At 34.2% G+C, this 13,538-nt stretch overlaps 1 protein-coding gene across 4 annotated transcripts in view; it reads left to right on the top strand.

Annotated features, from left to right (window-relative positions):
- LOC150107363 (phosphatase and actin regulator 2-like) overlaps window positions 1–13,538 on the top strand; it is a 412,176-nt gene that overhangs the window by 145,169 nt on the left and 253,469 nt on the right. For all 4 annotated transcript variants that reach the window (XR_016548240.1, XM_090391839.1, XM_090391838.1 and 1 more), the window contains one exon: window positions 5,564–5,834. Coding sequence is in view for 3 of the 4 variants with exons in the window: in XM_090391839.1 (XP_090247965.1) it covers window positions 5,564–5,834 (271 nt within the window). In the remaining variant the exon portion in view is untranslated. The remainder of the gene's footprint in view (window positions 1–5,563; window positions 5,835–13,538) is intronic.

Below are 13,538 nucleotides of genomic sequence, written 5' to 3'. Positions count from 1 at the left end.
TAGAAAAGGTAAACAGAAAACACTGGAAGAAGAAAATATAATGAAAATTGCAACTTGGAATATAAGGAGCCTCATACACAAAGAAGAGGAACTTGATGAACAGTTAAACCAATTGAAGACAATATAGTAACAACCACAGTGATATCTTTAATTAGTAAAAGGACAGATATTTCATACTAAAATTAATAGTACATCTTCAGTGTCTGTAACAGTAATAGGAATGGAATACAGGCAAAACGTTCGGTGGATCATCTATTAAAATACAATTGTTACCGCGTGCTAGAAAATAATAGAAATAACAAATTTAATCTATTAAGATAAATGGTTTTTTACATAAGATAAGTCTCCCAGATCTTTGAGAGAGATATACAGTCATTTCTATTTAAATTCGGTCGGTGTAAGATAGTTTCACAACTTTCTTTGAATAAGCATTCATATTTGAATCTGCATCTGTGGAGGAGAATTGCTTTATCCCACTGGACACTATGAGTAGAGTCAATACTGTGCTGTTTCAGACCAGACTTCAGAGGTTTGTTATAATCAATATAATATTGATGTTCTCTTATTCTTTTTTCCAAAGAACGGCCAGTTTATCCAAAATAAGAGACATCATATTTGCAAGGTATTTGGTAAATGCCAGCCAAAGATAGAGAAGACAGTTTATCCTTTGTAGAAGGTAATAAAGAAGAAATTTTGTTGATAAGAATATATGTTGGAATCAATTGATATTTTTTTAGAATTCTACCTATAGGTTCTGAGATTCCTGGAATGTACTTAATAGGAACTCTGCGGACTGTTTTAAGAAACTGTAGGTGTTGGAACATAAGAGTCAAGTATCTGTTGGATTTGATTGGAGTTGTAATCATTTGATTCCATTAACTTTTTAATGATGGAAAGTTCTTGTTGTAAGATTATCGGGGAAGAGCAAACTTTATGTGCTCTATGAATTAGAGATTTTAGAATGCCAAATTTTTGAGACATGTGGTGCGCAGACTTTTTTTGTGAATGTATAGAATGCATATACGGATCCTATATAAAAAACATAACAGATTTTCTTGAAAAAAATCAAGGATATAAAAATTACAGATTCTGAAATATTAGTCAGTTTTGACATCATTTCTCTGTTCACCAATATCCCAGTAACTGACACACTCAATTCTTTATATGAAGTTTGCCTTCCAGATATTGAAAGGATATTCGAATATGTCTTCCACTCAGGTTATTTCAGTTGGAAAAACAAAATCTACTTTGGTACTGCTACGTCGATGATGTTTTTGCTGTTTGGCCACACATTGAAGATGAACTTTCCACCTTTCTACAATGGATAAATAACCTTCACCCATGCATCCAATTCACTATGGAAAAAGAAAACTCTGGTACTTTACCATTTTTGGACATCCTCCTTACTAGAACATCTTCTGGTACCTTATCTACAAGCATCTTTCAAAAACCCACATTTACTGGCAGATACATTCACAAAAAGTCTGCGCACCACATGTCTCAAACATTTGGCATTCTTATATCTCTAATTCATAGAGCACATAAAGTTTGCTCTTCCCCAATAATCTTACAACAAGAACTTTCCATCATTAAACAGTTAATGGAATCAAATGATTACAACTCCAATCAAATCCAACAGATACTTGACTCTTATGTTCCAACACCTACAATTTCTTCAACAGTCCGCAGAGTTCCTATTCTGTACATTCCAGGAATCTCGGAACCTATAGGTAGAATTCTAAAAAAGTATCAATTGATTCCAACATATATTCCTATCAACAAAATTTCTTCTTTATTACTTTCTACAAAGGATAAACTGTATCTTTTGGCTGGCGTTTACCAAATACCTTGTCTCTTATTTTGGATGGCCGTTCTTTGGAAAAAAGAATAAAAGAACATCAATATTATATTGATTATAACAAACCTCTGAAGTCTGGTCTGAAACAGCACAGTATTGACTCTACTCATAGTGTCCAGTGGGATAAAGCAGTTCTCCTCCATAGATGCAGATTCAAATGTGAACACTTATTCAAAGAAAGTTGTGAAATTATCTTACACCGACCGAATTTAAATAGAAATGATTGTTTGTCTCTCTCAAAGATCTGGGAGACTTTTATCTTATGTAAAAAAACCATTTATCTTAATAGATTAAATTTGTTATTTCTATTATTTCCTAGCACGCGGTAACAATTGTATTTTAATAGGTGATCCGAACGTTTTGCCTGTATTCCATTCCTATTACTGTTACAGACACTGAAGATGTACTATTAATTTTAGTACGAAATATTTGCCCTTTTACTAATTAAAGATATCACTGTGGTTTTTACATATTACTTTATTATTTAATTACTATGCCACAAGTTACACTAAAAATTAATATAGTAACAAAAAAAAAACTCTCGTCTTTAAAGATTGAGTGCAGATAGCATGAATGAATCCAAGAGGATGTGTGGTCCTCCCTTAATGCGTCCTTGGGGCAGGGGATCTCTTATAGTAATAATAATAATAATAAAATTTAAGCACAGATTTAATGGTTTCAGTATTTCTTCTCTGTCACATTTTCTGGGATACTGTATCAGAATTGTAATGCATACAAAAAACAATAAGGGAAAGATATTAGACAAACCTGAACTCCTCTGAGGATATCTGTGGTTGCTGCAGGCAAGAGGAGTTTGGCTGTTGGGCTAGAAGTCTAAGAATTAGTCTTCTAAATCTTAGGAAGTTTTATACAACCATATTTGTTAAGATATGATTTGGTTGGTTTTTAAGTCTACTGCTGAATCAAAAACAAAAAAGGTTTTTATTTGTTGCAGCGAAGCACAGTGGTTTTTCTTCATATGATTCTGTGCAAGGTGTTCAAAGCATGTTCAGCTAGACCTGACTGATCATAATTATTGCAAAGAATATATCTCTTCTGTTCTTCAAGATGGATGTTGACAGATTTTTCTGGTTTTGACTACAGTAGGATAGGTTGTTAGAACAAGGAACTTTATATGAACCTAGAACTGAGAGGGAAGGAAGATTATCTCTAGGATAGTGGATATAAGAGCAGATAACTTCAAATCAGGTTTGAATGCAGTACAGGGATTATATTACTTTAAAGTTCTATCCATTTTTCTAAAGTTCCTGAGGATGTAAGAAATAGTAATGATATTACTGGTAATATGTATGTGAAGAGAGAAATGAGATGCAGGGAAGAGTAAGTATTGTTGTTTTTCAACATTATAGCTATTGTTTTCTTTTAGGCTTACACGGTGATCCGAGTACATTTTGGAAAATTATGGAGACAACTACTGTGTTTGAGTAAAACTTTAGTTTAATATAAACCAAAACCAAAATTATACTAAAGTTTTACTCAAACATGGTAGTTGTCTCCATAATTTTCCAAAATGTATTATAGCTATTAGATAGGAATGTGTGATAAATAAAAGGAAATTCAGCTGTGAGAAAAGTCTGATTGGAATAAGTGTTGGTGGCTCTATTAATTAGGGATTTTATGATAGAATTATGACTGATCAGGTTTAGCTGACCATGCCATCAACACCCTGCACAGAATCAAATGCAGAAAAGTACTGTGCTTCTTTATAACAAATACAAACATGACACTTATTTTGTGCAATCAGCAGCAGAAGATGGCCAGGGAATGGGGAAGGAACTGATTAATTTTTTAATTCTGTAATCGCTACAGTGGTTTTAGCGACGTGACCATTCTGTAATCACTGTAGCCATCTCCAATAACTACAGCAATTACAGAATTTAAAATATCAGTTCCTCCCCCATTCCCCGGCCATCTCATCAGAAGGAGTTCAGAAATGCCATCACCATACCCTACATCCGTGGCACATCAGATAAAATAGCCAATTCTTTTAAAAAGTACAACCTCCACACAGCATTTAAACCCCACCATAAACTTGCTACCCTGTTCTTGCAAGCTGGTGTACTTTGGACAGAGACAGGTAGGTCACAAATCGTACATCTGCAATCATGACCTATGGTCATGACTATTAAATTATTTAAGGAATTTACAACGTATACTGAAATATTAATTAAAAGAAACTTTAATAAATACCTCCTATATTTCAGCAATGTCACATTTCCATCTTCATGAGAACATACAACTATGACACGTGCACACAGGCACTACAAAAAGCAAATGAGGCAGAAGAGAGAAAACTACTGTTGTTCCTAGAGTCCTAAAGATACCCCTCTACCAGGCTATATTGGGTGGTTTTGGCTGTTGGGCTGAAGTTCTCAAGATGCAAGCTTCCCAAATTTGGGGCAGTCTCATGCACCCAAATTTGTTGAGGTTTGGAAAGTTTTTTAGAGCTGAGACTGATTCCATGGACAATCTTTCATATTTAAATTTGCTGCAGTGTATTAACATGGCTTTCTTCCAATGTATTCTGTGGCGGGTATCCATAGCATGGTCTGCAAGCCCAGAATGGCTGTATTGGTGAAACTAGATGTAGTTTTTGTTCTGAAATCCTGACATTTGCTGTCCTGCCTGTTCACCAAAGTAGGACAGTTTACAGCTGCAAGGTCTTCCTGACCTGGGGACATCTGCTGTTTCAGGATGCCTAGTTTTAAACTTGGCCACCCATCTGGTAACTGTCGGATATATTGGGGGCACAGTCCCCTGAAGACTCTCACAAAGTTTGATGAATCTGAATTGTGGACTTTTCTTGCAGTACAAAAAATTTGATGACAGTCTGCACCTCTGTGTCTTCAAATTTCTTCAAAACCTCTGACATGTTTTCTTATGTATTTTAAAAGAAAAAGAACAAATTATTATAATTTGATGGAACATTGGGGGTTAAAGGTTTTAAGATATGTTCTTTCTTGTGGTTATATCAGTTGTTTAATATCATTTTTGTTCTAGGTGTTTATCAGAACTTTTCAGCCCCTTCCCTCTTGTAAATATATGACCTCTACATTAATTCAACCTTGGTATTCCTGGATCTGGTTTCCACTAATGAGGATCAATAAAGGTCAAAACTGGTTTGGGTGGTGACTTTCCCTTATGTTTAGTATTATGCATATCCATAAGGAAGTGTGCTTTGCATTATGGGATACTAAGGCAGTTGATGTGAAAATACTTCATGTGTACAATGTTTTCTTACACTTGAGTAATTGAGAACACTAGATCTGAGTGCCAGAATCTTATCAGCCAGTTCTAGTTTTGAAGGATGTTGGCTTTAATCCCAGCAGCATTCCTATAAAATGTAGTCCTATTCTTAATTGATATCTCTATCCACTCTTCGAAACTATTCCAATGATAGTATCTAGAGCTGGAGATTGTTGATCTTATTTATTTTAATAAAAAAGGACAAAAGGCGTTTATGATAAATTTTGCATGTAATAAAGGATGTCCATGTTGAATGTATTTGTTTCATGGAAACTGACTTTCTCTAATATATAAAAATAAAATACTTCATATTTGCATCTTGTTTCTGAAGATTTATATTTGTGAATAAAGTTGTACATGTATTGCATGCCTGCTTCCAAAAAAAAAAAAAAAACTTTCCTGCTTACAAAATTTTTTTATGTGAATTTCCTCCTCTAGGTTTTAGAGAACAAGCAGCAGGAGACCATGAAGATAATAGGATTCCTACACCTCGTTTAAAACGCATTCCACAGTCTGAAATTCTAATAGATACTGAAATAGTAGAAGAAATACCTGCCAAAGAGCCTCAGTTATCTGCAGTACCTAAGAAAAGTGCATTAAAGAAGCGGGGCATTGGAACAACTTCTTCCAGTACAGTCGCTAATAAAATTTCCTTTAGTGTAACTGCTACAGTCATGCCTTTATCGAGTCAGAATAGATCAGGTGCAACGTAAGCAATAATTACATTTTTTTAAATTTTAAATATAAATATATATAATGCACAGCCTGGTTGAAAATTTTTAACGAGTAATATTTGTAACTATGGTTATCGTCTTTTGTTCATTGCTGGAGCAACAAAACAAGACCACCACAGTAATGAACTATGAAATAGCACAAATATTTCACCTCAATTCCACATACTTTCCTATCAACAAAATCTCTAATCTCTTGCCATCTACAAAAAAAGGTGTTGTTTCTGTCATTAGTTAGTGTTTACTATATCTCTTGTGAATGCTATTTTGGGCAGACTGGCTGTTCAGTGGAAAAAAAAAAGAATTAGTAAACATCACTACTATGTCAAATACCTGAAACCTCTAAAGTCTGGTCTTCTGCAGCATTTCATTGATATTAAACACAGTATCCTGTGGACTGAAACTCATCTTCTCCATAGAAGCAGTTTTAAATGTTAATTCTTTCTAAGAAAGTTGGGACATCCTTTTGCACTAGTTGAATCTGAGTCAGAATGAAGTCTCTCTCTCCCATTTGGGAAATTCTCATCTCATCATAACCATCAAAAATATTTTTTTTAATAAAAATATTACTCTGACATGTGACAACTATTTCAATTGGTAAACCGATTGTTGTATCACCTTATATTCCCATTCTTTGAATTGCTTGTTCCACACATGGGCAGTATACTATTCATTTCAGTATGAATATTTGTGCTATTTTATTGAGGTTTATTACTGTGGTTATCATGTTTTTTCATTGATTGTTATTCCACAGGTACCTTTAAAGATTCAATTTATGTTGCAGGAGGTATGATATACCAGTTTGTAAGGATTGCTTCTCATAAATATGCACGTGTAGGACAGAGTGTTCAAGCACTAGATCTCTTGATCCATGTAATCCAAAAGATGTTCTGAGAATTCAGATATGCCGAATTCAGTGGCAGTGATAACACCCTGATGTCACTCTTATGTTTGAATTGCTCTTGAATGATACTGGCAACATGCACAGCATACCATTTTGCTGTAATGCATCTGTGCCATGTTCGGTAAGTCTGGACATGGCACAGTTCCATAGCCATTCAAAACTAAGACACGTTACCTTGTTTTCCTTGTACTGCTCCTTTTGCTTTGTATTGAATTCCTGTTGTTTTTTGAAAATATTTGATTTCACTGTTCTTTGTACGGTTGAAAACCTCTTATGGAGATTCAACTCGGTTTCATAATTTTTATTATTTAAATCATTTTGAATCTTAGTCAACTGGATTTGATAAGTCTGTTCAGAGTGTGTGAAAGCGTGTTAAAAATCCAGTTAAATAGTGCACACTCATAATTAACATCTTAATCTCTTGTCATTAATTGGCTCATTTATGTATGAAGTATTTTAAAAAGTTATGCCAAGCATAATATGGGCTGTCCACAATGTAGCCCATACTAAAAGAAAAATATGCATAATCTCAATAAATACAAATATCTTTAATATTTGTATTTATTGATTCTAATTGATATATACTAATACTAATTATTACTAATTGATTCCTGGAATAATGTTGCACAAGCCATCATAAATTTAGTCCTCAGTCCTCATAACTTCAATTCATGATAGTGAGCCTATGTTCTTGTAAATACAGAGTGTGAACTGTATAGCAGCACTATAGACAGAGCTGTATAGCAATTCATTTACATCTTGAGTAGAGACATATAGAACCAACAGTTCACTATCTTAATCATATTTGTTGTTGCCTTTTCCAAAGGCGATTGAAAACCTTCAGTCTTCTATTAACTTTAAGCAGAATTTCTGTCAAACTCCCTTCAGAATGGGTTTGGGGTGTTCATTCTATAGGTATCTCTCTAATAGTTTTAATAGCATTCAGATGTTGAATTTTTATCAGAACTCTTGAACTGCTGTATCTTTTTTTTTTTTTTTTTCATTGACTGCCTTTATCCAGCAAGGCAACTCACTGCAATTAAAAAGCATAGGCATTTAAAAAACAAAACAAAAAAACCTTATATATAGGTCTGCCGGCCTGGTTGGCCAAGTGGTTAGCATATCCGCTCTCCACCCAAATGGTTGCAGGGTGGAATCCACCATGGGCATGGATGTTTGTGATTGTGTGTTTAAGTGGTGCTGGGCATTAGATGGCGTTGGTGTAGATGATGCAGTTCTCTGTAATTGGTGGAATGAGCGGTGGAGACGGAGAGTTGTCGAGCAGGTGCCCTCCCTCGATGAGTCCTTGGACTCCCTGGAAATGTCACGTATTAATAATAATAATAATAATATATATATATATATATATATATATATATATATATATTGATAAAACTGATCAGGTATGAAACATTTTCTTCTTCAAGTTTGAGTCAGTTATAAGGATATTACTGATATCAGAAAAAAATCATTAAGTTTTTCATTATCTTCTTCAAGCTAAAGGAAATGGAATGCTAATTTCAAATTCCATTATGAATGCTTGAAATTTTCATTGATCTTATGAGATTGATCTTGTAAACTTTCAAAGAATTATTCTGAATTATTCTTACATACAGTTGCACATGACTAATAAGAGTTTTTATCAAAGATGTTATTTGATGCATTAGAATGCATCAAAAATCAAATTGTCTGATATACACTTAATATTTTTTAATTAAATAAATATACTGTACAATTAAACATAAATTTATTTACATATATATGTACAGTAAAACCCCTTTTTTACACTTTTCAGGGGACTAACGGAAAAAAGTGTAAATAGCAGGAAATGTAAAAAAAACATTAAAAAAAAAAAAGACTAAAAGATGACTTACTGCTAGTATGTGAGTCTACATACTCAATTACAAAATTTAATAATTGAAAATAAATGAATTTACAATTGCTTACATTTATCTATAAAAAAAAAATCTTTAATTGTTGATTGTTTTTGCTTTTCGTTTTTTTTTTTTTTTTTTTTTTTTTGACATAGCGCCAGATTGCTTTGCATTGAGTTCAATGCTTGACCTGTTTTTTACTGTTGTGTTCAAAGTGGACACGGATAGTCTAAGATCTTTTGCTAAATGCACACGTGTTCCGGCATGCCAATCTACACGTCGCAGAATTGCCATCTTTTCTTCTACCAAAATACATTTTCTGTCTTTTTTATGGATAATCCACCACCGCAACTTGAAAGCAACTTTCATACGCTAAATTACGTAGCAGAAATTCTGCAGTATCAATTCGTACTGTGATTGAAAAATCACTCTATCGCTCATCACTGCATTACTGCTGCAAGTGTGCAAGTCACCGTGATGGTAGAAACAAAACTACCGAAAGCACGTATGTATGGGTGCAAAGGGATGTTGAAATGTATGTACATGAATGCAAGAAGTATCAGAAACATAGTAGAGTAAGAAAAAATTTTAATTAAAAACATTTTTAAAAAAATTTCAACTTGGTCAAAAATTATAAGCATCAGTGAGACCAGGTTGACTGAAAATGATATAGTTAAAGGAATGGAATGTAAAGGGTATTGCATTTTCAGGGAGGATAGAGGGAACTGAACAGGAGGTAGGATATTGCTTATAATAACTGAAGAATTATAACCACCAAAATTCGAAATTAAAGAGGATTTTAGGTTTGAAGGAGATGGTTCATTTGAGATTGTCTGTGAGATAGAGGTGAATAGGCAAAATACATTGTTGGGTGCTGCTATAGACTGGGGGGGGGTGTCGGCAGGAAGATTAGCATAATGAGTGTAGGCTGAACAATTATTATTGGAGATTTTAACAATGTGGGCATGGCAAGATGGAAGTGGGATTTATGCAGTTACTAGGAGATAATTACATGAAACATGTTATGGATGGGGACAAAGGGTTTGAGAGTGTTGGATCTGATAATAGCATCCGAAGATTATTCATGTATCCATATACATCCATATAAATATCCATATATTGTTGTTGTTATGTACCATTGAGTCGTTTTCAACTCCTGGTGATCTATGAACATACATTCTCCATTCAGATCTGTCCCTGGCCATATCTTTCAGAATTTCCAAGCACATTCCAGTTGCTTCTTTAACTCCATCCACCAATCTAATTCTTGGTCTTCCTCTTCTTATGCTTCCATCATCTTCTCCAGACTATCATTTGCTCGCATAATATGTCTAAAGTATGACAATTTTTGCTTGATGATCATAGCTTTGAGAGAGAGCAATCAGGCTTTATTCTGTCTATCAATGATTTATTGGTTTGCTTTGCAGTCCATGGTATTCTTAGTAAGCATCTCCAAACCCATAATTCAAATGCATCCATCTTCCTTCTTTCACTTTTTTTCTGATCCAACTTTCACAACCATACAGTACCACAGGGAATACCATTGCTTTCATGATTCTGATTTTTGTTGCGAGGCTAATATCTTTAAAGTTCTTGCTTAAATTTGTCATTGCTTTCTTTCCGAGTAATAATCTTCTTCTAACTTCTTCAGTACAATAACCATCTTGATCAATTTGGGATCCTAGGAGCACAAAATTGTTAACCGCTTCCATTTTCTCCCCATCTACTTCAAAATCATTAAGTTCACATGTTGCCATAACTTTTGTCTTTTTGAGGTTAAGTTTAAGACCATATTTAGCACTTTCTTCTTTAACTTTTAAAATAAGTTCTTCCAAATCTTCTTTGCAAGGTGCTAGCAATCTGCATACCTCAAATTATTATTTCTTCCACCAATTTAAATTTCAACTGAAAACTTCTCCTGCCCTGCCATTTTTAAAATGTATTTGCTGTACAAGTTAAACAGGTACGGAGATAAAATACATCCTAGTCGCACCCCTTTACCTATTGTGAAATACTCAGTTTCTCCAAAATCTGTTCAGACAGTAGCTTCTTGTTCATAATATAGATTCCTCAGAAGGATAATGAAATGCTCTGGTACTCCCATTGTTTTTAACACATTCCACAGTTTCATATGATCTACAGAGTCAAAAGCATGCTATAGTCAAGGAAACAAAGGTAGACATTCTTTTGATATTCCTGTGTTCTTTCTGTTATCCATCTCACATTGGTGATTTGATCTCTTGTTCCTCTGCCTTTTCGAAATCCTGCCTGTTCATCTGGTATTTCTCTCTTCATGAATGGTTCCAGTCTTTTCTGAATGATCTTAAGTAAAACTTAAGTAAAACTTTACTTGCATGAGAAATCAGTGCTATAGTTCTGTAATTTTTGCTCTCTCTTACATCGCCTTTCTTCAATAAAGGTATATAAACTGATTTTTTCCATTCCCTAGGCCATTTAGTTGTGATCCAAATTCGCTGACATAGAGCTGTTAAAATTTTAACTGCCTCTTCTCCCAGGGCTTTGAGCAGCTCAATAGGTATTCCATCTCCTCCTGGTGCCTTCTTACTGGATAGCTGTTGCATTGCCCACCTCGTTTCCCCTATCCAGTGGTACTGGCTCCTGTGTATAATCTAGCTCTTCCAATTTCTCAGTAATTTTGAAGTCCTTTCTGTAAAGGGCTTCTGTATACTCTTTCCAACTTTCTTTGAAGTCTACAGCTTCTGTATGATATCTTTTGTGTTTACTTTTCAATATTGTCACCTTGGCACTAAACTTCCCTGTTAGTTCACTGATCTTTCTGAAAAGATCTCTTGTTTTGGTCTTTTATTTATACACATATATATATAAACATATATCCATAACCAGGGAAGACACTCTGTCTCCAATTGGGGAGAGTGGCTATGTTATCTTGTTCTGAGAAGCCAACGTGAAATTCTCTGTCAAGAAGGGTTTTATGTGCAACTATAAGGTTGGTGATTATGAGGAACTCAGGAGTCATCCTGAAACAGTGCCATGGCTTGAGAAGCTACAATAAAGAATGTCAATAGTGCATTGCAAGTGATCAGAGATTGCTTCAGGGTAGCAGTATCAGACTGCATACCCAAGGACAGGAGGATAAACCAAGTTGGAATTAAGTGGATGAATAGGAATATAAAACAGAAGCCGTAAAAGAAAACATTGTGGAGTGAGAGAATATAAAGGAAAAAGTGATCAGCATACACGTGAGCAGTACAAAGCACAAGCAAGAAGGGTGACCGGGATGGTAAGAAAGGCCAAATCAAACTAATGGAATCTGTTTAACGGCAATACAGGATATAGGTATTCACTGTTGTGTTTTGAGTTAAGAATTGGACCAAATATGTGTATGCATTTGTTTATCAGTGTTCATAAAATCTAGTTGGGATAATTTTTCTTTCTATTTCCTTCTTCCATATTTTCATTTTCCTATTAGAGTATTCTCAAATTTGATAATCAGGTGTCTGTATAGAATTTTTTTTCAGAAAAAATTGCATTGTGCATGAGCCCCACATAATATTCAGAATTTTAAATTTTAATGGGGAAGCCACTGAAAATGTAGACATTTTTTGACTCTTCAGATTAGTCAGAAATCTTAATGATTTTCTGATTCAATTACTCATTTCAAAATATAAACCATGGTAAAGTTTAATTTTTACACAGAATTTCAGAATATTATCTACCAAAGATAAATTAATCTTTAAATTTGGGAAATCCATTCATATATCCAAACTAATCAGACTATTCCAGTTTTTATGACACTTATAATCTGACCTATAATTTCCGTTCAAAAAGAAATGCTGACTGCTTTGTGAAAACTTTGCTCTTTTAATTTAGAAATGAAATATCTTCTTCTTATTGTGCTATCTTCTATCGAAGGTCAGCGACCATCTTGGCGAACAAACTGCACTCTTGTGCTAATCTGAGCAGTTGTGCACCGCTCTTTCCTGTCCACGTCTTGATGTTGTCAAACCATGATATTCTTTTTCTTCCTCTAGTTCCTTTGCCATCAATTCTTCCTACCAAAATAGTTTGTAGAAGTTGGTATTTGCTGTTTCTCATGATGTGTCCAAGATATGATGTTTTTCGTTTCTTGATTATTTGTACAAGATGTTTAGCTTTGCCAATAGATTTTAAGACATCTTCATTGGTAATTTTTTCTGTCCATGATATCTTTAGCATTCTTCTGTATAGCCACATCTCAAAGGCTTCGATTTTCTTGATGGTTGTCGCCTTCAATGTCCATGTTTCAACTCCATAGAGCAGAATAGACCACACGTAGCATTTCAGCTTTCGGCATCTGACTTCCATGTTTAGGTCTTTATTGCAGAATAGTGTTCTCATTTTCATGAAGGACTGCCGTGCAACTTCAATCCTTGTCTTTATATCTATTTCTGGATCCCACCGTTCATTAAGCCAGCAACCAAGATATTTATATCTTGTCAAATGAAATATAAGATCAGCTTATAAAAGATGGTTCTAAGCATTATGGAGATCCTGAGAATAACTCAAAAAGAAAAATCTTGACTAAACTCCTAAATATCTCATTCTATAAGAATATCTGTGGCAGAGAGTAAGCATATCTATAGCTTTAAAATAAATAAATAAATAGCAGTTTATTCTCCCCCCCCCCCAAGTAAAATTTTGAAATTTATTCTTTGCTGTAGGACTAGTGATAGTTGTTGGCTTTTTTTCCCTACAAATTGTTAATTTCTTTTCTAACTTTATTGAACTGAGTGTTGCAGTTAAAAGAATAATGTGTTTCATTCAGAAGATCTTCATTTGAATCATTCCAAACAAGAGCATTCCCCACACCTTTTTTTTTTTTTTTTGGAAATTTCTTTATATCTTTAAAACAACATTGACCTACATCTCTGCTCTCCAGCCAA

Source organism: Typopeltis vanoorti, chromosome 4 (genome assembly GCF_054136105.1).
Source record: "Typopeltis vanoorti isolate ZY-2024b chromosome 4, IOZ_Tvanoo_1.0, whole genome shotgun sequence".
NCBI classification, from domain to species: Eukaryota; Metazoa; Arthropoda; class Arachnida; order Uropygi; family Thelyphonidae; genus Typopeltis; species Typopeltis vanoorti.
The sequence above is the reverse complement of the archived record's forward strand: the minus strand, read 5'-3'. Positions and strand labels throughout refer to the sequence as shown.